General features: G+C 47.5%; 2 protein-coding genes across 2 annotated transcripts; one reads left to right on the plus strand and one right to left on the minus strand.

Annotated features, from left to right (window-relative positions):
* The first annotated feature begins 313 nt into the window (after nt 1–313).
* On the plus strand, nt 314–2,403 carry LOC119277010 (ATP synthase subunit epsilon, mitochondrial). Its single transcript, XM_037558206.1, has 2 exons — nt 314–659; nt 2,153–2,403. The coding sequence occupies exons 1-2, from the start codon at nt 473–475 to the stop codon at nt 2,173–2,175; spliced, it is 210 nt and encodes a 69-aa protein (XP_037414103.1). The 5' UTR covers nt 314–472; the 3' UTR covers nt 2,176–2,403.
* Nucleotides 2,404–4,241: 1,838 nt separating this feature from the next.
* On the minus strand, nt 4,242–9,288 carry LOC119277011 (transcription factor VOZ1-like). The gene is made up of 4 exons (XM_037558207.1): nt 8,897–9,288; nt 8,499–8,795; nt 5,142–5,667; nt 4,242–5,051 (listed from the first exon to the last, which is right to left on the minus strand). Exons 1-4 carry the CDS (start codon nt 9,116–9,118, stop codon nt 4,444–4,446), a joined length of 1,653 nt encoding a protein of 550 aa, XP_037414104.1. The 5' UTR covers nt 9,119–9,288; the 3' UTR covers nt 4,242–4,443.
* Nucleotides 9,289–25,851: the final 16,563 nt, after the last annotated feature.

Below are 25,851 nucleotides of genomic sequence, written 5' to 3' on the forward strand. Positions count from 1 at the left end.
TCAAAATAATTATATTAGCTTTGGTTGGGGTGCACAACACCTGGACAGTAGTGCAACGTCCAGAAAACACGTTCCATCCTCCATTACAAATTAATTGACCTCCATTTAATTTAACTAGATACAAATATAATAGATATACATATACATTTGTAGCTAGTGAAATGGGAATCAATCAATTTGGAATTAAGGGAGTACGAATCAGAACGGGGCCCTGCCCCTCCATTTATACCCGTCTGACCCTAGCCCGCCGAGCTCCGAAAGCTATGTGGGACTAATCGAACCGGTAGGTTTCGCGTCTGCGCCTCGTTCCCGACCGTTTGGGCAGAAGTAAAGAAGCCCAGCGAGAAGATAAAAAGCCTCAAGGCCCATTTCCCCATCTCTATCATCGGCGGCGGCGGCTCGAGCAGAGGAAAGGAAGCTTTCTACCCTAGCAGAGAAAAAGAAAAGCAGAGGAGAGGAAGCGGAGGCGACGATGTCGGCGATGACTGCGGCGGTGCCCTTCTGGCGCGCGGCGGGGATGACCTACATCGGCTACTCCAACGTCTGCGCGGCGTTGGTGCGGAGCTGCCTCAAGGAGCCCTTCAAGACCGAGGTCTCCTCCCGCGAGAAGGTCCACTTCTCCCTCTCCAAGTGGACCGACGAGAAGCAGCAGAAGCCCAGTAAGTTCCTCGATTCGATCAAGTCCCTGTCTCGCGTCCTCGATCCGGTTTGATTTGCCTGGTCACGGAATGAATCCTAGGGTTCGTGGATCTGGCTTGGTACTGTTGGATGTGGATCTTGGTCTAGGTCCAGCGGTTTACTTGTCTAGGTTGATCTGCTGGATTGAATACGATCTGATCAGTGATGATTTTTGGTTGGGCTGCGCGCCGTCGCGTGATTCTGTTCCACACCTGCGTAGAAATGTGTGCGTCGTTGACGATGGCACAGATCTAGTGTGCGTCGTTTTTTCTTTTCCTGTTGGTAGAAATGTGCTGTGAAGAGGGGGGGAAAACTGACATACGCAAAAGGATGATCTTAAAGTAAGCTGTCAGTGTAATATACAAGATTTTTGTGTCATCTGCGGCGGCGGCTGGTATCAGCTCACTTGAGATGTATTGGGAATTTTAATTCGCCCTATAGCCTGGAGCTGCTAGAATCGTAAGATTATGTTTTACAGTTTAGTACTAACTTAGTATTACTTATTTGCTGGAAAATAGAGATGAGTAACCATGAATGCATGAAGTAATACATAACGAGGATCCTACCCTGAGTGTGACCTTCCATAGGCTGGATTGGGTGGACATGATGGTGCTTATCGTCTCTGTTTTATGCATAATTTTACCAGATAAAAAATATGCCTGTGTTCCTTTAAAACCAGGAGAAACTTGGTATTGGTGGCTCTGTTTGAAGATTAACTGTAGGAACCCCACCTGAACTTCTATGCAGTCATAGTTATTGATTAATCTCTGCAAGCTTTTTGCAATATACTTCTTTCCCCTGATGCAAGGAAAATATCATGAGCTTAATCTGTGGCACCACGTCTGCTGCGTGCACAAGAGCATTCACGAACTCATGCGAACGATAAAGAAACCTCATGAATCAAAGGCATGTGCAAGTCTACTAATAGAGGGAATGGTGTGGTAATAATTAGCACCTGTAGTTTTCACTTTTCGGCGCCAATGCATCAGTACCTCATAGTTCTGCAAATGCCTCAAGATTTGTCATACCCTACTTATATGATACAGAGCTGGTAGCAAAAGCAGAGGGAGTTTATTCAGCCGCATGCATGATTGCATGTGAACACTGAGTAGTGATCTATAGCAATACTGATTTTGTGTTTCACATAACTATCTATATTGTAATTGCAACTCGTGGATATTCTTTCAGGAACTGCAAAAGTAGATGTAGTTTTGTTTTGGAATGCTTAAGTGGCTGTTATGTTTGCTCTTTGAGTAATTTGCATGAAGTGTCGCATCCAACATCTATGCCATTCTGAATAATTTGCTTATCCAGCTTCTGTGATGATTTTGTAGTTGCATATTTAACATCTTGCTTTCTCATTGTGGTTGGTGGGTATTGAACCAAGTAGAACCAAATGAGGCTCTTTCTTGCTTTGGTTGTACTTCATGATGTATTGTTCTCTTGATCACTAACTTGGTTGTTCATGTTGCAGCTGTGCGCACAGATGATGAATGAAGATCAGGTGCCATGGTGATGTTTTGAGAAGTTGTTGGTTTATGGTCAGGGGCTCAGGGCTTAAGAACTTGAAAATAAATTCTTGTGGTGACAATGGATCTATTCCGATACTATGTTGTTATATTTACTAATTGCTCCTTTTCTACTTGATGAACCATGTGAAACTCTTGTCTTGCGGTGGTGCTTGAGTGAGCGTGTTTTTATGCATTATATCTTCTGATGCTTTAATTTGGTATATATTCCAAAGCTCATGAATAAACTGTTTTAGCCATGTCACTTCCTTGGTGTATATCTCCTGGAGCCTTTTTAAAATAATAATAACAATAATGCTAATAATAATATTAATAAAAAACACTTTAAAGTCATAATATCACCGTTCTATGTGTATGTAGAATCTTATTAAAAATATTGTCATGTGTGCTACACATAGAAAAACATGTGAATATACAATATAGTACTACCTTTTTAGAGATGTAAAAATAACTACCTTTTGCATCTCTGAGGTCCAAAAACACCTCCCCAAGACATGGTGTGGATGCATTTTTTTTAATATATATTACATCTGTGCCTTCCGAAGATGTAAACTACAACACCTCGGGTTGCAAATTTGCATTTCCACCATATGGAGATTAAAAATGCAATCGCTCGCCAACTGTCGTTCATTTCACTTCCGCGTGACCAGTTGCCGCTGGCTGAATTCACACCAAATCGATGCCGCACCGCCACTGCTCGCCTGACGGCTGGCAGGCCTGTCGCGACTTCGCGCCCCCCAGCCACCGATTCACTTTCGGCTGCCGTCAAAATCTCCGGCGGCTGCGGCTGGCCTAAATGCCTTCCTCAGCTAGGTATACGATGGGCTATGCTTCTTCCTAGCCTAGGACACCAGCCCCCCTCCCCTTACCCGTGCCGGAGTTAGGGGAGGCGCGGCACGCCACCCGCCCGATGGCTGTGAGCCCCGGTCGTGCAAAGCCGGCCGCCGGCCACGTCGAGCTCCCGCCTTCTTCTCTGTCGACCTACGGCCATCTCCTCTATCGAGCAGTCGCCATCGCCCGTATCCGCCGCCGCCGAATGACTGCCCAACCTACAGCTGGCCGATTTCGTCCACCCCGCAAGCAAGGTGTTCGACGAAATTCCCGAAGGTAAAAAGATGGTGAAACTTGACCTTTTTTGTTCGGGTTGGAGAGTTAGTTTGACGGTGATTTTCCGCATTGTAGATGAGCTTGTGTGACTCCTCTTTCATGGACGATTCCTTGTCGGGTGAGGAATTTGATTTGAACTAAGAAGAGGACATTGCTATGCTAGTGGCGATGCACAAGAGGAAGAAGCCGAAGCACGGCGGTTCCGTGTATGGCCATGCGTTCATTCGGAGAGAACGGGTTGAGGCGCACATGAGGTTAATGCGCAACTATTTCGGTTCACCATCCATTTTTTCGGAAAGTTACTTCCGACGCCGGTTTAGAATGTCCAAAGACTTTCATCCACATTTGCAATTCCATGAAGCAGCATGATCGATCCTTCGAGCAGAGGAGGAATTGTGCAGGGTTGCTTGGACATAGCACTGAACAGAAGGTCACTGCCGCATTGCGCATTACGAAGTTTTGTTTATTTGTTTGTTGTATTGTGTAAAACTATGTTGTATCCGTTTCAAAAAAAAAAAACTATGTTGTATGTGTGTTGGAGACCCGATGGACATGAGCCAAGGCGCCTCCTTGTACGGTCCTTTTGCCGTAGCTGCACATGTAAAAAATATTGCTATGTGCTTTTCTTCAGAAACTTGTGCTGCGCCCTTGGACGCTACAACAACACGATTCACAACCTTGCTAAATACCAATACGTGCTTTCCTTTCTAGAGGTTAAACCTGTAGCTGCAGCTGAAGGGTGACATACGCAAATTCAGCATTTCACCGAGATTCAGAACATCAAAGCGCATGCGCAACACAACACACAAAACAGAGAGGTCGACGCCTATCGAACGTGGTACTTTGTCCCTCATCATGCGCTGTGCACCAAGGAGACGCTACCATCAGGACACAGGACTACACGAGTACAGGACTGCGGCACAGACACGAGGAACGAGTCACCCCTTGCCTCAGAGAGACGTTTCCTGTAAATTTAAATTTGGCCCAACCATTACAGTTAGAAGAATCACGGAGGCCATTCCCAATAGAAACTATGGAGGCCATTGCCAATAGAGTAAGACCCCTTAATTACAGCTGATACGGTTAGAACTTGAAGGCGAAAATATGCCACAAGTCCAAGATGTTTTTATCAAGCCCCGTCATTTGAGTTCCAATAGAAGTCACCTCCTTCGGTTGAGTAACCATACGGGAGATGAGGCCCATAAACAACACTGCCGTTCAAAAACGTCATCTGGTCCGCCTGCGACGCTGCCTGGTAAGCGTCCGGAGCATTGGCCTGAGCCGTGTTGTTCTGAACCGGGTAGACGTTTGTGCTGACATCCTGTGTCCGCGCACGGGCGGTCCGCTTGTTCTCCACGGGACCGTCTGCGCTCAGCCTGACCATTTGCTGCTGGATTTCAATCAGTGGGCTGCAAGTGAATTTTGACTTAGCACTCTTCTTTGCTTCCGAAGACTTGAATTCAAGCCGGTATAAGGCGAAAGCGTCGCGGTCGTTGATCTCATACTCATAGAGGTGCCATTCGTAGCTGCTGGATGGCTGTGGGTCCATGTAGTATGATCTCTTCAGACCCCCAAAGTCTTTCATCACCTGCTTCCTTGATTCATGCCAGCCACGGCCGTTGTAATCTGGCAGCGACCTTTGCTTCCGGTTTCCACTGTCGAATGCCCTTCTTGGTTTGTCAAAGAAAAGCCATTCTCTCATAGATTCACCTTCAAAGATGTAAAGATCAAAAAGTTCTGCAGATGATAGAAATGGACAAACAGTCAGAACATAATTACCGGTACCGATACAAATGTAAGAACATGAGTTATGTGGCAAGAAGTTACCAGGTGCATTCCAAGGGGACTTCGTAGTTGCAGCCCCTTCACAGACAGGAACACCGACATGCTTTCCTTGGATTTTCGCACTAAGAGCAGCAAACAAAGGGCCGTCTTTTAGATCTATACCTCTAGGACGGATCACGGGCATTGTGCCTGGAGGGCCCTCTTCCTTCACAGCCAATTCAGCATGGTACATGCTGCAGTAATCTTGCCACCTTTCAGATCCTTGAGCAGGCCGAGGGCAGTCCCAGAGAGCGCACTTTGGCCTCAGAAATGAAGCAGGTGCTGGAGACATTGTTGTGAGCAAGTCTGACATGTGGAGGAAACCATCTCCAGCATTCTGCCCATAGTTGTTCATATCAAGATATGCATTAGGGGGCAACTCTTGTGGCAAATTGAACTGCAGATATTCTTGGTGACCAATCCCTTCAAGGTTATTGAGGATTTCTGGATTGGACCCAGGAAGGTTTATCTTGTAATCATCGTCGTAAAGAAAATCCTCAACACTAAGCTCCTGGTTCACATAGTACATCTGGAAGGACATGGCAAAACCTTGTTAAATTTAGCTCAGTTATGTCAAAAGTAGAACTCAAGAAATGGAAGTGACAGAGAGATGGCAAAACTCCAAAAGACCTAGCACTGAACCTAAACAAGATGTCATGTAGAAAGCATAACACACTGGCGGCTCTTCTAAACAATGCAAGATGATTGATGATATTAGCGCTGAGATGACCCCTTCTCCAGAAATTCACTATGCTATGCCTGCAGGCAGCACAATCCCAACTAATCCCAGGGCAGAGGTACAAGATTGTGTGACGCTTCACCCTACGCGCGCAAGTATAAAAGACAAATCCATGTACAGCATGAATTTCCTTGGTTTGATTCAAACCAAATTTTAAAAAAAAGGAAACCATGGATGTCTCTGAAGCAGCGCTTCCACATTTGGTAGCTCGTGCAAGGAATGCAGGCGGACGTGGCTCCGCCTGCATCCAATAACTACTTTTGCCAGCTGTGTCACACAAAGCTGGAAATCACCACTCTTCTTGAATGCAGCTTGAGCTTGGTAAGACAGGTTTTGCAGGGAGGCTTTTATGGTCAAGATCACCAGGCTTCAGTCTTCTTGTGGTTCATGAGCAGAAGCAAGCGGTAGATAGAGGACGTCTAAAAAGGCCAAGTATGGAGACTTCGGATGGTAAAGGATTGTTTTTTCTTTTTTATTTCAAAATAAGAAAATCCCTGTGCATCATCTTCTAGCGTGAATAAGGCAGGGGGCAGAAAGTAGGATCCCGTCGTTGCCTTCACCTCTGAAATTTGTCATGATAGTGATTTGATTTTGCTAGGCTACTAGAGGCAGTATCGAACGTTGGTCGGTTCCTTTTTCCTTGCTCCTCGTCCTTCAGAACTATCCTTTGCTTTTGGTTTGCAGGGTTTTTCCACCCCTAACTGAATGAAGTAGATACTGCTACTTCTACAAAAACTATGAGCCAAAATTTAGTACTCCCTCCGTCCGAAAAAACTTGTCATCAAAATGGACAAAAAGGAATGTATCTAGAACTAAAATACATCTAGATACATCCCCTTTTATTCATTTTGATGACAAGTATTTTCGAACGGAGGGAGTATATGGCAGTGTACAGCAAAAGAAGAAAAGGCGTCAGCAGGGTATCACACGAGCATGCTAAGGGGGTAGAGAAGCGGGCAGAAAAGGTAGATAAAAAACAATCCTAACTTAAGATGAAAAACAAAGCACCCTTGTACCCCATAAGATGGTTAAAGACAAAAAAAACTTACTTTTTGTCTCCAAATATTACTACAAATCAGCTTAACAAAAATAAATAAATTCAGAACCCACCAAATACACTGACAATAGTCTGAACTAACCCCGATGGTTTCAGGTCCATATACTAGAAGCAATCATGCACCGGGGAGCCTTGGCGCATGCGGTAAAGTTGTTGAGGTTCGAGTCCTGGAAGCAGCCTCTTGCAGAAATGTAGGAAAAGGCTGCGTACAATAGACGGACCCAAAGTGGTCGGACCCTTCCCCGGACCCTGCGCAAGAGGGAGCTACGTGCACCGGGCTGCCCCCTATACTAGAAGCAATCATAGTAAAGTACTCCCTCTGTAAACAAATATAAGAGCATTTAGATCACTAAAGTAGTGACCTAAACACTCTTATATTTCTTTACGGAGGGAGTACATTATAAATCAGCTTAACTGATCACTTAACCAGCATTTACCCCAACTACAAGAAGCACAGAACGGTATTCGTTGAGATATATAAACAAGCATATTCTTGAGTTCAATTTATGCTAGACATAAAAATTACAACCACCTGGAGGCTGTACTCTGACTAAATGGAGCATGGTTTGCAGGACATAAAGCTCAGTGGCTTTGCAGTCTGCGTGAATCTATTATTGTTATGTAATGCAAATGTGTAAAACTAGGTAGATAAAGATTATCCAAGACCATCGAAAGCATAGAGCCATAGACTCATTGTGAAAACTGCTACACTATGCTTTCATCGATATCTGAAGATGCCCCCGGCCCGACCAGCTATTAATCTATTTGGCCCGGACCACATAGAGCTCCTGCTGGTGCCATACAGCCCTTTCATGCTCATGTTAATAAAAGGGTAGAAGAATGATAAGAGTTTAGTGCGTTACTATGTCTATGCTTAGTTCAAAGGCAAAATGTATTGCGAAAGAATAAAAAAATTACCCTTAAGCTACAATTTTGACCACAGAAGCACAAAACACTTGTAAGAGCTTGATTTAATTGACGGTATCGAAGATATAAACTAAATTAACAAACATAAGTTGAAGAAAAGAAGGATTAGTCAGAACTATGCAACTGCTGGAGCCACATGATGTCCATTGTGGTTGTAAATCACATATTTTTACCCCAAAATAAAGTAATAAGCCAACTAGATCCGATCTATCAGTATCACTGCAATGAGATTAGCTACAAAAGCCAAATCACAAAAGGCAGTAGCTCAAGCCTTATAGTACTATATAGAAATCTAATTTTACCGCTGGACTGAAGACAACCTAGATTGATATGCACATCCATCACAGATCTCCATACAAGTTCAAATTTGAAAATTTGTGATTCTGATCAACTGATCAGTATATAGAGCTCCATGTCATTCCCCACCAACGCGCAAGTATTTTTTCCATAAGAAATGCAAAAATCCTCACTAAATGATAATTGAACGGGAAGTTGTTAGCAGATCACACCATATATACAACTAAAAGTATACGGATATAATCTAACGACCAGGGATCATACATTCACAGTAAACCACAAAGGTAGTAAAAAGTAAGCCACAAGTAGCAAACTGTTAACAACAACTTAATAAGACTACCTGATCGTGGAACACGGCAGTAGCAGGAGTCAGCACCTCTCCACCAGTGGCGACAACTCCCGGACCCAGCGACGTCGGCTGCTGCGCCACCGTCACTGGATCCGCGATCGCCTCTTCGTGCGGCTCCGGCTTCATGTCGTGATCTCCCTGCGCGTGCTTGTGAGCCTGATTAGCGGACGGCCGGGGCTTCTGCTCCACGAGCTTGCTGGTGGCGTCGTCCTCCTCCTCGGCCGGCGCCAGCTGCGGCGGCCGCGGCGTCTCGGACGGCGGATCCGACGGGTCCCGGTTGTTGTTCTCCTGCCGCGCCATCGACCACAGCCGCCCAATCAAACACCGGCAAAACAGCACGGCACAAAAAACGAAAAAACGCAGAGGAATGGAGGAGGGGACAGACATACCTGGAGGGAGGAGGCGGGGGACGGGACGCTGAGCTCGGCGCGCCACTCGCGGAGCATCTGGTGGAGCTGCGCCTCGAGGAGGACGGCGTCGGTGGAGCGGGCCTCCTTGCGGGCGTACTGGAGGCCGGAGAACATGTCCTGGAGGTCGTCGACGCGGGTCTTGGCGCGGACGCGGAACTGCTGGTGCCGCGCCGACCCCGACCGCGACGGCCCCTTCCGCATCGCCGACGCGCGCGCCGTCCTCTCCGCTGCTCCGATCGATCGGCGCCGTGGAGTGGATGGTCTCTCCCTCCTCCTCCCTTTGCGCGACGGGAGAGAGATGCTCGTATAATTTGGTGTCGTTTTTCTTCCTCGCTTGGTATGTTGGTATGGCTGCCACTTTGCTGGGTCGGCTCGCGAAAAGCGACGGCCGCGGCAAAAAGGAAGCGGGTGGGCGGCCTCCGGACGGAGTAGATAGGCAGGAATCCAGTCGAGGACTCGTCAAAGTCGAAAGCGTCGTGCGGTAACAGTGTCATGCCGTGGACTCACTCGTCTTCGCTCTTCGATTTTGCTTCGTCGGCTCGGCTCACCTCGTCTCTCTATGGCGTCTCTCTTCCATTCTTGTGGTTGTGGGCTCTCGACAATAGAGTGAAACGTTTATGTTTCTCCTTTGCTCGTTCGAATCTCTCCATCTCAATCTGTCTCAACTTTCTTTTTTCTGTGTCGACTTGGTGATCAAAGACATGAGAGTTAGAGCATCTCCAGTCACGCCCCTAACAGGCCCCAAGGGCGGTTTTTTAGCGCCGGTGGCCGAAAATCGGCCCAGTCACGCCCCCAGGATCTCGTTTAGCGTCTGTTTGGGTGAAATTCAGAGCCGGCGATTTCGCCCCGAACCCAAACGGTCGGGTGCCGCCTGGGCGCGCCGGCACAAGCCAAAAGCGGCGTGGGGCCGCTCTGTCGGCGACTGGAAGCCCTTTTCCCGCCGTTTCCTCCCGCGCTCACCCCTCTCTTCTCCATTCCTCCAGCCAAACCCCCGCCTCCTCCTTGTCCTTCCGCCGGTCATGCCACCGAAAAAGTACGTGATGCCGCGCGCCGCGACGGATCCCACCGCCGCCGCCCAGCTGAAGCAAAGGAAGCCGAGGGCTCCGCTCTCCAAGCCCCCCGGCATGACCAACGCCGAGTGGAAGGCGGATGTGGAGCGCCAGGAGGCCGTCACCGCTGACAGGCGCCAAGAAGGCGAGGGAAAAAGCGGCGTACGCCGCGGCGGCGGCGACGGAGCGTGCCGCCGAACAGGCGGAGGTGGCGTGCGCGGCGATGACAAATCCACCCGGTGGGCACCCGTACGCGACTTGGAGCCAGCAAAGCGTCGGCTCTCCGGCCGGGTTCTCGTCGTCGCCGCACCCATGGAGCACGCCGTCGCCGGGCTATGCCGATGGGGATGCTCACGGTGGTTTCAACCCCAACATCACCTTCCCCCACGGGCGCCCTGCCCAGCGCACGCCCTCGCCCGCGTTCGCCGGCCTGCAATACCCGCCTTACACGTACTCGCCGCCGGACTACGCAGCCTCACCGACACCCCCTCTTCGCCACAGCCTCTACTCGCAAGCCTCATCCTCTTCGCATCTCGGTGACGCCGACACGACGGAGGCCGACATGAAGGACATCATCGCAGTCGGCTCGGCTGCCGCCGCCGCTTCCCCCGGATTCACTACGCAGGACGGCTCGATTGGCCTCGCCGACATGGACGGCGAGGTCGACTACGGCGAGGAAGAGCCGGAGGAGGAGGAAGAAGAGGAGGAGGAGCCGACACCAACAAGGAAAGGTAAGAAGAAGAAGAAGAAGAAGACGACCAAGTCCGGCGAGCCACGCATCAAATGGGCGTCCAAGGAAGAGGATTGCCTCGCCGAAGCGTGGAAGGTCGTCTGCCTCGACCCGGTCACCGGCACGGATCAGAGCATCGAGACGTATTGGGACCGCATCAAGGACGAGTTCGACGAGCGGAAGCTCGTCGACCCCTACTTCAAAGGTATGCGCATGAAGCGAGGGTCGAAGGGGATGGCGAACCATTGGTCGCTCATCCAAACGGCGTGCAATAAATGGCATGGGATCGTCGAGGAGGTCGCGGCTCGCCCGGAGAGCGGCACCAGCCTCGAGGATCAGGTATCGCAGCTGTTCTTTCGCTCCGCGAGCGTTCTTTCGCCTTGTACGCGCCCTGACGCGCGCTCTGGTGCCGACTGATGTCCTTTCTTCGACGCAGCTGCTACGCATGTTCGCCATGTTCCGCGACGACAACAACGACGCAGACTTCAAGTACCTCCACGTCTTCAAGCGGATCGACAAGTGCGAGAAATGGGCGGCCGTCCGACGCACCCTCGCCAAGGCCAAAGAGACGTACAAACCGGATGCGCCGACCGCAACAAAGGTGCCAAGAAGGCGAAATATGTCGAGTCGGCTGCCGCGCACGTGCAAGAGTCCATCGAACACTGCCTCGCCGACGCCAAGACCAGGGCCGCCGAGCAAGAAGAGAAAACCGAGGCAAGGTGGGCTGTTTTGATGACGAACAACACCGTCAAACTCGACTTGCTCCGGACCAGCGCCGCCGCGAAGCTCAAAGCTCAAGACGCCAAGAAGAGGAACAACGACCTCGCCTTTTTGATGGGCGGCGCTGACATGCTCCAGAGCGGCGACGAGAAGCTCAAGGCGTGGTTCTTGGCCGAGCGCGGCCTCATCCTAAACCAGATACCGGCGACGCCGACGTCGCCGCCCAGGCCGGCGGCTGATGACGATGCCTCCGCGACGCCCAGCCCCACCGACGACGATGCCTCCGCCGCGCCGAACAGCCCGGAAGCCGCGCCGACTCCTCCCAGCCCGCGTACGCCGCCGTCGCCGCCGCCGGAGGTTGAGCTCGGCGCCTGATGCCTTCCGCGTCCTTCCTTTTTTGTACGCCGACGTACATTTGATCGCCGAATTGTGGCACTGTGAATCGTCGAACTATTGCGATGATCACCGGTTTGTTGTTTCTTTGAGCGGGAATGATGGATTTCGAATATGGAGCGCCTTCGGGGACGGTACCTGGGCGCGTGGCTGGAGAGAAACGAACCCCAGGGGCCGAACTAGCGCCGGCTCGCCCCCAGGCCGCTCTTTTTCGGCGCCCTAGGGGGGCGAACGGCTGGAGATGCTCTTAGGCCCCGTTTGTTTCAGCTTTATGAACCTGAAAAAAGAACACCTATTTCGGTTTAGCTTTGCCACTAAAACGAATTCCTACTTCGAGGCTGAAACGAACCGGGTCTGGCCTTGTTTGTTTCATCTTCCAAAATTTTGAATATGAAACAAGCAGCTATTTCAAATCAACTTTAGTGGCAAAGCTTACATCCAGCTGGTCATTTTCCATGTATTTTTCAGAAGCACGTCTTGGTGTACTTCAGTGCCAGTGAAAGCAAATCCACTTCTAATTCAAAGCGCGTTGAAACTGAAACAAACGATAGCTAGCTCTATTTGTTTCAGCTTTGAGAAAAAGAATCTGAAACAAATGGCTATTTCGAATTAGGTTCTCTGGCAAAGCTCAAATCCGGTTCAGACCATTTTTAATGTATTTTTCTGAAGTACGTCGTTGTGTACTTAAGTGCTAGAATCATCTTTGCCAGTGAAGCGAATCCACATCTGATTCAAATCTCATTGAAGCTAAAACAAACTGGACCTTGCCATGTTTGTTTCGGCTTCAAAATATTGAATCAGAAACAAACAACTATTTTGAACCAACTTCAGTGGCCATTTTCAAATTCAAGTCCTATTAGGGGTCATTATTCAGTTTATTATTCTGGAGTACGTCTCGGTGTACTTCAGTGCCAGAATCAGTTTTGCTAGTGAAGCGAATCCACATCTGATTTGAAACCCATTGAAGCTGAAACAAACCGGACCTGGCCCTGATTATCTTGGATTTTGAGAAGGTTGAATAAGAAACAAGCAACTATTCCAAATCAGCTTTAGTGGCAAAGCTCAAATCCTATTCGGGTCATTTTCAATGTAGTTTCTTGAAGCATGTTTGAGTGTAGTTCAGTGCCAGAGTCAGCTTTGCAAGTGAATCGAATCCATATATGATTTGAAGCCCGTTGAAGCTGAAACAAACCGGAACCGGCCTTGTTTGTTTCGGCTTTGAAAAAGATGAACCTGAAACAAGCAGCTATTTCAATCATGTTCAATGGCAAAACTCAAATCCGATTCAGGCCATTTTTAGTGTATTTTCATGCCAGAATCAGCTTTTGCCAGTGAAGCGAATCTACATCTGATCTGAAGCACGTTGAAGCTGAAACAAACCGGACCCGGCCTTGTTTGTTTCGGCTTTGAAAAAGATGAACCTGAAACAAGCAGTTATTTCAATCATGTTCAATGGCAAAACTCAAATCCGATTCAGGCCATTTTTAGTGTATTTCCATGCCAGAACCAGCTTTTGCCAGTGAAGCGAATGCACATCTGATCTGAAGCCCATTGAAGCTGAAACAAACCAGACCTGTCCCTATTTGCTTTAGCTTTGAAAAACATGAATCTGAAACAAACAACTATTTCAAATTAGCTTCAATGGCAAAGCTCAAATCCGATTCATTCCATTTTCGGTGTATTTTCCCCAGGAGTGCTTCTGTGCGAGAATCAACTTTACTAGTGAAGCGAATCCACATATGATTGGAAAGGTCATTGAAGCCGAAACAAACTGGACCTTAGTGACAAAGCTTCAATCCAATTCGACTCATTTTTAGTGTCTCAATGTACTTCAGTGTCAAAATTAGCTTTGCGAGTGATGCGAATCCACATCTGATTCGGAGCCATTAAACCTGAAATAAACCGGGCTTGGCCATGTCTGTTTCGGCTTTCAAAAAGTCGAATCTGAAATAAACAACTATTTTTTTATTAGAGAAAAGGCATACGCCCGACTTTATAAATAAAGCCATAAGGCAGGTTGCAAGACCATCACATGAAAGTAACAAACACCCCAAGCCCCGACAGAGGGCAGAACTCCAAAAGAAAAAGTCAGGTACATGGCACCCTCGTCAGTACACGGCACGCAGGCCGGAAGAGAGATCATCCAACTACGAGAAAGGCAAGCAGCCAAACAAAAGCCCTTAATCATCCTGCGCTTGTCTGCATAATAGAGACGCCGACGTCCGGATTTTGGAGGTCAGCCCAGAGAGCGCCTCATGGTCGTCGTCCTTAGTCAATGATTTCCACTGCTGCAGGAGAGCACATGATTGAAATAAGCAGTCAGCAGGTTTAGCAGGAAACACGTGCTCAATAGTAAATTTGTTCCTAGTTGTCCAAAGGGACCAACACAGCGCTCCCAAGCCCACCCAAAAGATCCGCCTAGAGACGCCAGTAAAATTGTGGGCCAAAATCCGCAGCTCAGCAAAGGAGGCAGGGGCCCAAGAGACACTTAACCATTCCCGCACGCAACTCCAAATGAGCTTAGCCAGGTGACAGTGGAAAAAAATATGTTCCGTGTCCTCGACAGCACCGCAAAGGGCACAAAACTGGGAGCCCGGGCCATTTCACTTACGAATTTGATCAGCCGAAGGCAACCGCCGCCGGAAGGCTTGCCACAAGAAGATTTTAATCTTAGGGGGGATGCGAGCCTTCTAGATCATGGAGAAACGATTAGTGGGCGTGCCCCCAACGAGCTTTGAGTAGAGAGATTTAATAGAAAATCGCCCAGAGGTAGACAACGGCCAGATCACCGAGTCCCTGACCGTCGAGAGCGGAGGGAAGAGGGCAGTAAGACGCTGCCACTCTTCGAACTCTACACGCGACAAGGAGCGACGGAAGACCAAGTTCCACCCCTGGGAAGCTAACTTAGCAATAGAAATAGCAGGGTCCGAGCAGTAAGAGAAAAGAGTAGGGAAGGTCACCGAGAGGGGTGAGTCTCCACACCACTAGTCTAACCAAAACCTAATCGAGGAGCCGTCCCCAACAACAAATTTAACGAAAGATTGAAAAATCGGCCTGACTTTGACCAAAGACTTCCAGAACTGCGAGCCGCCACGCGGCAAGGCAAACATCGGGCTAGAGGACGGGAAATATTTAGCTTTCAGGATGTCCAGCCACAGGGGCTGGTCCTCAGCACTCATAATCTTCCCACCACCATTTAATTAGTAAGCATTGGTTCATGATGGACGTATTAAGGATCCCTAACCCCCAAGGTTTTTGGGCCTACACATCAGCTTCCATTTAACAAAGCGATATTTGCGGCGATTGTCCGCCGCATTCCAGTAGAAAGCCCCACGATGTTTATCAAAACCAGCATGAGTCCCAGCCGACAAGAGATAAAAGCCCATCACGAACATGGGGAGGGAGGAGAGACAGGCATTAATAAGAGCTACTTTACCCGCATTCGTGTTATATCTACCCCGCCAGGGAAGGACCCTGTTCCCCACCTTTGTGACCACCAGGGCAAATTCTTTAGCATGAAGCACATCCGGGGAGATAGGAAGACCTAAGTATTTGAACGGGTAGGAGCCCAGCTTACAATTAAGAAGGTGAGCCACTCGCATGGCTTCCAATTCGTCCACACCCGTAACAACCACTTCACTTTTGGCAAAATTAATCTTAAGCCCCGACATCGCCTCGAAGCATAGAAGAATAAACTTTAGGTGTGCTAAGCAGGCGTCATTCAGCTCAACCGTGATAATAGTGTCGTCCGCGTATTGGAGATGGGTCAGACCATGGGGTATCAGATGAGAACTAATAGGAGAGATATGCCCGGAGGTAGCTGCCCTAGAGAGCAAGCGAGACAGAGCATCCGCAACGAAATTGAACAGGATGGGCGAGGCAGGGTCACCCTGCCGCAGGCCCCTACCATTGGCAAAGAACTTGCTAACCTGGCCGTTAACTTTAATGGCGGTGTGGCCTCCCGAGACCAACTGCATAATTCTATGGACAAGGGGGCCCTCAAAACCTTTAGCCAACAACACCCTACGCAAAAAAGGCCAACTCACCAAATCGTAAGCCTTCTCAAAATCAAGTTTAAGAATCACCGCTTTCGTCTTGCGAATCTTAAGGTCATGAACGATCTCATGCAAGCACAGAACCCCGTCTAAAATGAAGCGACCTTTAATGAAAGCCGACTGAAAAGGGATGATGGTGCGGTGGGCAATGGGAGAAAGGCGAGAGGCCAACCCTTTGGCCGGAAACTTGGCGAAGTTATTAATAAGGGCAGTCGGCCTAAATTGCAAGATCAGATCCGCGCCCTTGACTTTAGGAATAAGGGTAATGACAGCATAATTAAGGCGAGAGACATCCACCGTACCCAACCAGAAACCTTGAATAACTTCATAGATGAGATCCCACAACTGCGGCCAGAAAGTTTTAAAGAAAGGGATAGAGAAACCATCAGGCCCGGAAGCAGCGTTCGTATTAGCCGACCTAATCACCTGCCAAATCTCATCGTCAGATAAGGGAACCATCAGACCCAAGTTTTTGTCCGGAGAAATCCTAGACCCCTCATCCCAGAACCCAGAGCAAAGATCCACCCCAGGGTCAGGCTTAGAACCTAGGAGATTGGAGTAAAAACCAACAATGTGTTCCATAATGGTGGATTGATCCGAGGATCTAACACCGTCAATTAACAGAGAGTCAATGAAGCATATGCGGTGCATGCCATTGGCGATCGCAAAGAAGTAAGCCGTCATCGCATCCCCCTTCAAAGTCCAATTCAGGGCCCCTCGTTGGCGCCAATTGAAAGTGCTAGTTATCGACTAGAGGGGGGGTCAATAGGCGATTTTTATCAAAGTCTTCAAAACATGGAAGTTTCGAAGACAAACAACAGAAATGACCTAATTGATATGTAGCGGAAGATAAACTACAACAAGCAAGCCATAGTCAAGTATGCAATAGTGTTAACGTACGAAGACTAATAGCCGCTAGGTAGTAAGGATCAGGATGGAAGATAGTATGAAGCCAATCAACAATAGTAGTCAAGCAATGAAGTCAAACAGATACGACAGATAAGCAATGACTTCACGAAGACAAACTCAAAGTAAAGGAGGGAAGGGATAGAACCAGTCACTTGTTGAAGACACATGATTTGTTGGACCAGTTCCAGTTGCTGTGACAACTGTACGTCTGGTTAGGGAGGCTGAGATTCAACTCAGAAGACCGCGTCTTCACCTTATTCCCCTTGAGCTAAGGACACACAGTCCTCGCCCAATCACTCTGGTAAGTCTTCAAGGTAGACTTCCGAACCTTCACAGACTTCGTTCACCGGCAATCCACAATGACTCTTGGATGCTCAGAACGCGACGCCTAACCGGCTGGAGGATACACAGTCCTCAAGTGTAACAAGTCTTCAGGTCACACAGACAGAAAGACTTCAGTGATGCCTAACACTCTTTGGCTATGGGTGTTTGGGCTTTGTCCTCGCAAGGATTTCTCTCTCAAAGGCTTCGAGGTGGGTTGCTCTCAAAACGACAAAAGCCGTAAACTAACTCTGAGCAGCCACCAATTTATGGTGTAGGGGGTGGGCTATTTATAGCCACAAGGCAACCCGACCTGATATGTCCGAAATGACCCTGGGTCACTAAGGAACTGACACGTGTTCCAACGGTCAGATTTCAAACACACACGGCAACTTTACTTGGGCTACAAGCAAAGCTGACTCATCCAGCTCTGGATAAGATTTGCTCCCATTGTCTTCGCTCGAAGACATAGGATTTGGGTTGAGCATCACTTCAGTCACTCTGACTTAGTTCACTTGGACCCCACTTAACAGTACGGTGGTTCCTATGACTCAACACAAAAGAAAAGGAAACAACGAAACAACTCAGTCTTCGCGCTCCATAGTCTTCACTCAATGTCTTCTCATGTCATAGTCTTCAATGTGAACATCTTCACACACCACCATTGTATTCAATGTCTTCATACATTTTTAGGGGTCATCTCCGGTAGGTAAACCGAATCAATGAGGGACACTACCTGCGTTATCCTGCAATTCTCACAAACGCATTAGTCCCTCAACCAACTTTGTCGTCAATACTCCAAAACCAACTAGGGGTGGCACTAGATGCACTTACAATCTCCCCCTTTTTGGTGATTGATGACAAACTGGTTGAAGTTTTCAACGGAAAGAAGTATGTGAAATTTTAAAGGATAGCGTATTGTCTTCATAAGTGGCAAGGGCTCCCCCTGAAGATGTGCATATAAATAATTTGCTTTTGGAATGCAAATGCACATGGCAGGTTGTACTTGTGGAGATCCTCTTCAACTTATGAAGATAATTCATCATGCACGAAATGATATAGCTAAGAGAATGACATGCATAATGAAAAATGGACGTCTGCAGAATGATCTAAGTGCGGAAGTTATCATCGCACATGGAAACACAAATAAGTAGCAGACGACCATCAAGTTTAAGTGTTACAACTCAAAGAACGAAGTGTATCAAAGGCAAGAGTTGTAAGCACTAGGCAAAAACATAAAGCAACCGCCCTTATGAACCCGCTTGAAGACTATCAACTCATATGCTTCTCCCCCTTTTGTCAGTAATGACCAAAAAGGTTTGAAGACATAGAGCATCTACTCGTCCTCTAGAGGAGTAGGTGAAGCAGCTGGGTTGTCATTGTTGGTTGGCGGTGCAGACGAACTTGGTGCAGTGTCGATGCGTGCAGAAGTAGGGGGCGGTGAAGTTGCATCGTCTTCATCATCGATCACATTGGCATTTACAGTTGCCGCGGAGGAAGAATAGTCAGAGTCTTCCAGAGATGGAGTTCTTTGTAGGACAGCATTCCGTGGAGGAGTGGAGTCAAACTTGAATCTTTCAGTGAAGCCATCGTCTTGAAGATCTGCTTCAGCACTGAGCAGGGTCAAACTCTTCCATGATCGCCGACAAGTTTTGTGAGTGACAAAAGCATTCTTGGTGGCAAGGTTTCAAATGCAATTCACATCCACCAAGAGGCTTTGCATCTGACGCTTGAGCCAAAAATGATGCTTATCTTGCTTCTGATGCAGGGCCACAAGAAGTTCTCGGTCATTTAGGACCCGAGAGCTCTTCCGAGGCCTTTGAGAAATTGTGCTCGCAGTGGCTTCATTTGGTGCACGATGAGGTAAACAAATATTTCCAGCCATCGGATAGACATGCGTGACAGCTTGGACTCCTTCCATAGGCTGAGTGAAGCTTTGATGTTCAGCATTTTGAAGACAAAGAGGCTTCTTGGCAGGTTCAGGGTATATGGCTTCAACTGACATATCAACCTCTGGTAGAAAGATCACATGATTGCGAGCAGAGGGTTGATAGTTGACAGCAGAGTGTTGCTTGATGAGGCGCATGACCCATGGAGCATAGAACTTCAGTCCGAAAAGGTCTGATCCAGATGCAGCCAGTTGCCTGATGAAGAAATCTTGCGCATTGAAGCTGATGCCATTGAGGATGTAAAAGACCAATGTCTTCATGGCTCCTTCAAGTTTTGCAGCTGATGAATGTCCTTTGATAGGCCATAGAGTCCGCCTGATGATGTGATATATGGTGTGCGGCAGATACTCAAGGTCATCAACAAAGAACTCCTTTGGATATTCAGCATCATGTGGCAAAGGCTTCATCATGCTAAACATCTGGCTCATGTTTGGTTATTGCTTATGGAAGATGCTCTCCAGTGCATTGCGGTGGTTTTGGCAACCAGGTTCATATAGCTCTCGGGGAGTGGATAGGCCTGTAAGCTCAATGATGTCAAGAGCTTTGGCTTCATGATGAACATTTCCTGTCATCCACTCGAGAACTCGGGTCTTTGTATCTCTGTTATAGCCGCGAATGTGGAGGGTAGCATAGAATTGAAGCAGAAGTTCTTCATTCCAATGTTCTTTGTCTGTCACAAAGTTGAGCAGACCAGCATCACGAAAGCAGTCAAGTGCTTCTTCTAAGCATGGCAGTCCAGCAATGGCTTCAGTGTCGAGGCGCATATGAGGGAAAATGCGCCCTTGATCATACAGAACGCAGGAGTAATAGCTTCGCTGCTGATGACTCCAGAACTGATCTGATGATATTCTTGGCCTTGTGTAGGGGTTCTTTGAGCAGTTAAAGAATGTGTTCTGGCTCTTGAAGCCATTTGCATTGAAAGACCCGACAGATGTGGCAGTACCTGGAAACCTTGGTAGTCTTGGCTTTGGCTTCTGGACTTGAGGCCTGTGCTCAATGTGATAGTCAAATTGAGGACCAGAGACATTAGGCGGAGGGACCAAAACGGGCCATCTTTCTGTGATTAGCTCGTCATGGCTGTATGCTTGCTCGATTGTATAGGGCCTTGGTGGCGGAACAGGAGCAGTGGCAGCAACTGTGGCTTCGGGCTGCACATCAGAAGCTTCAGGAGCATTTTCACCATTGACTTCTGGTACTGTGCTTGGGACAGGCTCCACATTAGCTTCAGCCATGACTATGTCATTGGCTTCATTGGAGTTGGTGGTGGCAGCCTCAAGGTTTTCAACCTCCACTTGCTGAGCTGGAGGGTCAGGCATAGACACGTTCACTTCATGAACAGCTTCTTCAGGAATGTGAGGAGTAGGGACACGTTCTTCTTGACGTTCGTCATCGGCTGATGCAGCCGGATTGTCTTCAGCAGCTGGGGCTTCAGACACAGAGACATTCACAGTTGGAGTGGCTTCTGAAAACACTTGACGTGCAACAGGTTGATGGTGCACTTCTCCTTCTGGAACGCTCGGAAGAGGGGCTTGAGGCCTTGGTCCTTTGCGAAGCCTTTGTAGTATAGGCGACGCCTTTGGAGATGGAGTGGGCAGGTCCTCATCCTCTTCAACATGCACGGATGGTGTGGCTTGTTGTTGTTGGGGAGTACTGGGGGAGTCTTGTTGTTGCAGGCGATCAGCCCATGAAGCATCCTGAGCAATTGGCGTCAGAGGACGCCCAATGCTGATGATTTCGCTGTTCGTACGAACAGGCGACGATACCACACTGTATTCAATTTGAGGAAGAACTTCATCATCTTCAACATTGTCATGATGACCAATGTCTTCAGCAGTGATGGGATCAACTGCTGGAATCTCTTTAGCTTTAGGAGCCTCTGTGGAAGCATGCTCATGAATAGTCATTCGTAGTTCTTGGGTAGCAGATGCAGGACGAACCACTGAGATGGGTTCAACAACAAGGGGCTCTGTGGGAGCAGCCCGATTCTTCTTGGTCTTGCGCTTCTTCTTGGAGGGAGCAGCATCAGAGGCTTCTGAGGTTTTCCTTTTTCTGGCTTCAGCCTCTGCATCCCTCGTCTTCTTCTGTTCTGAAGCGGTTGACGTGACCTTGGCTTCGAGCCAGTCATGCTGTTTGGGAAGACAATGCGAGGTTCATCTTGCCTTGAGGGTGCAGGTTGGATAGTCGATTTCTTCTTCTTCTTTGCAGCCATCCTGGGGTCGATGCCAGGACGACCAAGAGCCTTGCGCTTTTTAGCCTCACTGTAGGCAAGCACACACTTGTCAGGCAGATCTTTCATGCGCTCACGAGAGCCTCTAGCTTCTTCACGCTTCTTGTGAAACGTCTCTTTGAGCTCGTGAAGCATGATCTTGAAGTTCTTGACATCTTGCACACTGAGATTGGCCACATGATTCTTGAACAGAGCTTTTTCATAGTCAATCTTGTGCTTCAGTTCGACGATGCGCTGAGCAATAGCTAGCTCAGAAGCAATGGCGCCATTGAATGCGACACTGAGGCCAATTGGAAGTTGCAGATCATCAAAGCTGAGATTTGGTGTGTCAAACCATTCATCAATGAAGTTATGGAGGACGGCCACATCAAAGAGAGGCAAGTTATTGAAGATCTCTGCTTCTTCCTTGCTCTTGATCAGTTGCTCAAGAGCATCATCTGCAAGATCGTCATCGCTGGACAGATCAATGTGCTCATCACGTAGAATGGCAGCAGGAGTCAAAGCCTGATCAGTACTCTTGACGATTTTCTTTTTCTCCTCCGTCTTCTTGGAGATGCGTGAAAGATCTTCAGACTGCACACTGTCTTCAGGAGGTGCAGTGGCCAGTGGCTTCACACGAGAAACTTTTGGAGGTGCAGATGATGATGAAGCCTTAATATTCTTTGGCTTCTGCGGCCTTGGAGGAGGAGCTGGGGCTTCATCAGAATCAGCATCATTGTCAGAATGATTCACTTTGGCACCTTGTACCAAGACGTATGAGATGAGGCCATCAAGGTTTGTAAAGGGGCCAATTCTATTTTCTTCAGCTTCACGTGTGCCATCATCACGGGGAGCAGAGGGACCAAGATTGAAGTCTAATCCCCATGACTTCTTGTTTTCCTTTGCCGAAGCCTTAGCATACTGGAAGTTGCGCTTGAAGAGATTGTCGTCACGACACCAGAGCAATGATGATGGGTCGGCATCTTCAGGCTGTGGTCCACGAACCATGCAAGGATAGAATTCTTGCGCAATGGCTTCAGCTTTGTTCTTGGGGGGAAGGCCTCGATAGAGAATATCACCCCAAGGACTCTTGATAGCATTCTTCTCAGCGTACTCCTCGGTCACGAACTTGTACTTGAACCATTGTTCAGCCCAATAGCGTTGAATCCATTGGATTCGAGTCTTGCGCTGATTATAATCCTCTTCAGGATCTGTCTTGTAAATTTTTGCAAGATCATCAGGCAGATCCTTTGATGTTCCCCCACAACGCTGTCTGCCACCCTTCCTTACTGATTTTTCTCCAGCCATGAACTTCAAACTGAATGGCTTCAATATGTTCAAAGGCTTCAAGGGCTTTCGTTTGCTGGTCAGACAGGAACTGGCTTCGGGAGATTCAATATGTTGCTGTAAGAATTCTGCAAATGAATGCAGACTATAAGAACCTAGGGATTCTCCCACGGACATGTACCTGTGACAGCATTAGAGATGTGAGGGAAGGGGAAGAGGTCATATGCATTCTCAGAAGATTTTGAAGATAAATCAGTTTGAAGACATTGACCTCATGTTGCGAAGACATTCACTTATATGTTGAGAGTCGGTTCCAGATTTGTACGAATCCGTGAATAAGTACAAGTGAGGAATCTAACTAGATGTGAAGCTTAAGTGAATATACTAGGTAGTATGAGATGCAGACAGAATAGATCTAACTTTGTATAGATAGAAACCAACTTTGGTAAATTGGATGAATCATTGAGGATCAAAAAACTGGTAAAAATAGAGTTATATTTACCACACGATGAACTGCTAGATGGGATGAATAGGAGACCGAGCAGTTCAATCCACCGTGCCCTAACTTGGCAACGGAGGACACCTACGGCGGTAGCGGAGAGGATGATGCCCACGGCCGACGTGAGGACAGCGTCGGAGAAGTTGCGGCAGCTAAGCGCTTCGTCTCCGGCGTCGTCGAGAGCTAGCGGTGGCGCTAGGGTTTTGACGAGGTGGAGAGGTGGAAGAAGGTTTTCTTGACCGCCGGGGACACGTATTTATAAGTAGGTGTGCGGCACAACGCAATTACGCAGGTGCCCCTATCTGTTCACATCCGTGGGACACGTGGCAAGCATGCAACATATTCAGAGTTGTCCCACGTTCCCACGCCCGCCAAGTTTGTCGGATGGTTGTTCCGGCTTCTCCGGATATCGACAATAAAGATGAATCATTTAAAGAGGACTTGATGTTTGTCTCTGTGTCTTCTGCTGACAACGATGCAGAGAAGACATTCGACAGTTTCAACAGAATGCATATGATTTGGATAGATAGAGTTTGAGATAGTAGCATAGAGAGATTAGGGTCCGATCACATTCACTTAGTTCAAAAGATTCAACAATGAAGACATAGCTATAAGTGAATGCTGTAGAGGACAGAATACTAGTATATATATATGAGAAAGCAATCAACTCAACATAGTGAAGTAAATCATGAAGATAAGTTGAAAGTTGAAGACAAATCAATATGCGAAGATATTCAACAATAACGCCATGAGTGAAACACTTCAAACCAAGAAATTTGGTGGTGGCGTTACCCACCGTATAGGAAGTATTAGACCCAGACACGGCGCACAATTATCGTGGCGCTCCGAAGTCAAATTCCATGTTAATGTATTCATACTCAGAATGTAAGTCTTCATTGATTGAAGATATACTTTACTTCGTGTGTTGTACATCTAAGTCATCAACATGCATAAGTGTTAGGATGTGTGCCTGATCACATGACATTTGAGGATTCCAAGATATTTAGCTCACATCGAAACTTGCAAAACCTTTTCTCATCCAGGGGCTTTGTGAAGATATCTTCTAGTTGCTCTTCAGTGTTGACGTGAATGATGTCAATATCTTTCTTCATGACATGATCTCTGAGAAAGTGATGAAGAATTTCAATGTGCTTTGTCTTCGAGTGCTGAACTGGATTGTTGGCAATCTTGATGGCGCTTTCGTTGTCGCAGAAGAGAGGTACTTGTTTCAGATTGACGCCATAGTCCTTGAGAGTTTGCTTCATCCACAGAAGCTGAGCACAACAAGATCCAGCAGCGATGTATTCAGATTCAACAGTTGAGAGTGATATACAGTTTTGCTTCTTTGAAGACCAACAGACAAGTGATCGTCCCAGAAAGTGACATGTTCCTGATGTTGACTTGCGATCCACCTTGTCACCAGCATAATCAGCATCCGAGAATCCAACTAGATCAAACCTTGAGCCCTTTGGATACCATAATCCGAGTGTTGGGGTGTAAGCCAAATATCTAAGAATTCGCTTCACAGCTAAGTGATGCGATTCCTTTGGTGCCGCTTGGAATCGAGCACACATGCAAACACTAAGCATAATATCTGGCCTAGATGCACATAGGTAAAGTAAAGAACCAATCATGGAGCAGTATACCTTTTGACCGAACTCTTTACCATTGTCGTCGGGACCAAGATGATGTTTGGCTGGCATTGGCGTCATGTAACCTTTGCAATCTTGCATGCCGAACTTCTTCAGACAGTCTTTGAGATATTTTTCTTGAGATATGAAGATGCCATTTCTTTGCTGACGAATTTGAAGACCAAGGAAGAACTTCAGCTCACCCATCATGGACATCTGATATTGCTCTTGCATCATGTATCCAAACTCATCACTATACTTCTGATTGGTGCAGCTGAAGATTATGTCATCCACATATATTTGGCATACAAACAGTTCACCATCATATGTCTTCGTGAAGAGTGTGGGATCGAGGGACCCTGGTTTGAATCCTTTGCTCTTCAGGAAGTCTTTGATTGTATCATACCAAGCGCGAGGAGCTTGTTTGAGGCCATACAGTGCTTTGTTTAGTTTGTACACCATATCAGGATGTTTTGGATCTTCAAAGCCAGGTGGTTGAGCAACATACACTTCTTCTTCAATCTTGCCATTGAGGAAAGCACTTTTCACATCCATTTGATATAGCAAGATATTGTGGTGATTAGCATAGGCTAGCAGTATGCGAATAGCTTCAAGCCTAGCCACAGGGGCAAATGTTTCATCGAAGTCAATTCCTTCAACTTGAGTATATCCTTGTGCCACTAGACGTGCTTTGTTTCTGACGACTTGATCATCCTCATCTTGCTTGTTCCGATATATCCATTTAGTGCCAATAATGTTATGCTTGCGAGGGTCAGGGCGCTTGACAAGTTCCCAAACATTATTCAGCTTGAACTATTGAAGTTCTTCTTGCATGGCTTGAATCCATTCAGGTTCCATAAAGGCTTCAGCAACTTTTTTGGGTTCAGATATTGATACAAATGAAAAATGCCCACAGAAATTTGCTAGCTGTGTCGCCCTTGAGCGAGTAAGGGGACCAGGTGCGTTGATGCTATCTATTATCTTCTCAATTTGTACTTCATTTGCAACACGAGGATTAACTGGACGAAGACCTTGCTCATGCTGATCATTGTCATCATTGGAAGGATTGTCTTCGGTCTGAGCATTGTCTTCAGGTTGGTTTGGTGCATAAATGATAAGTTCCTCTTCAGGCTGTGCTTCAGAGGGCATGATTTCACCAGTCCCCATCAGCTTGATAGATTCACT

Source organism: Triticum dicoccoides, chromosome 3B, assembly GCF_002162155.2.
Source record: "Triticum dicoccoides isolate Atlit2015 ecotype Zavitan chromosome 3B, WEW_v2.0, whole genome shotgun sequence".
Taxonomy (NCBI): Eukaryota; Viridiplantae; Streptophyta; class Magnoliopsida; order Poales; family Poaceae; genus Triticum; species Triticum dicoccoides.

Bases quoted from the DNA above. Each gene is read 5' to 3' on its own strand.
- LOC119277010 (XM_037558206.1), top strand. From the start codon at position 473: ATGTCGGCGATGACTGCGGCGGTGCCCTTCTGGCGCGCGGCGGGGATG. The intron at 660-2,152 runs GTAAGTTCCTCG...TTCATGTTGCAG, and splicing joins CGAGAAGCAGCAGAAGCCCA to CTGTGCGCACAGATGATGAA.
- LOC119277011 (XM_037558207.1), bottom strand. From the start codon at position 9,118: ATGCGGAAGGGGCCGTCGCGGTCGGGGTCGGCGCGGCACCAGCAGTTC. The intron at 8,796-8,896 runs GTATGTCTGTCC...ATGGCGCGGCAG, and splicing joins CCCCCGCCTCCTCCCTCCAG to GAGAACAACAACCGGGACCC. The intron at 5,052-5,141 runs GTAACTTCTTGC...TATCATCTGCAG, and splicing joins GTCCCCTTGGAATGCACCTG to AACTTTTTGATCTTTACATC.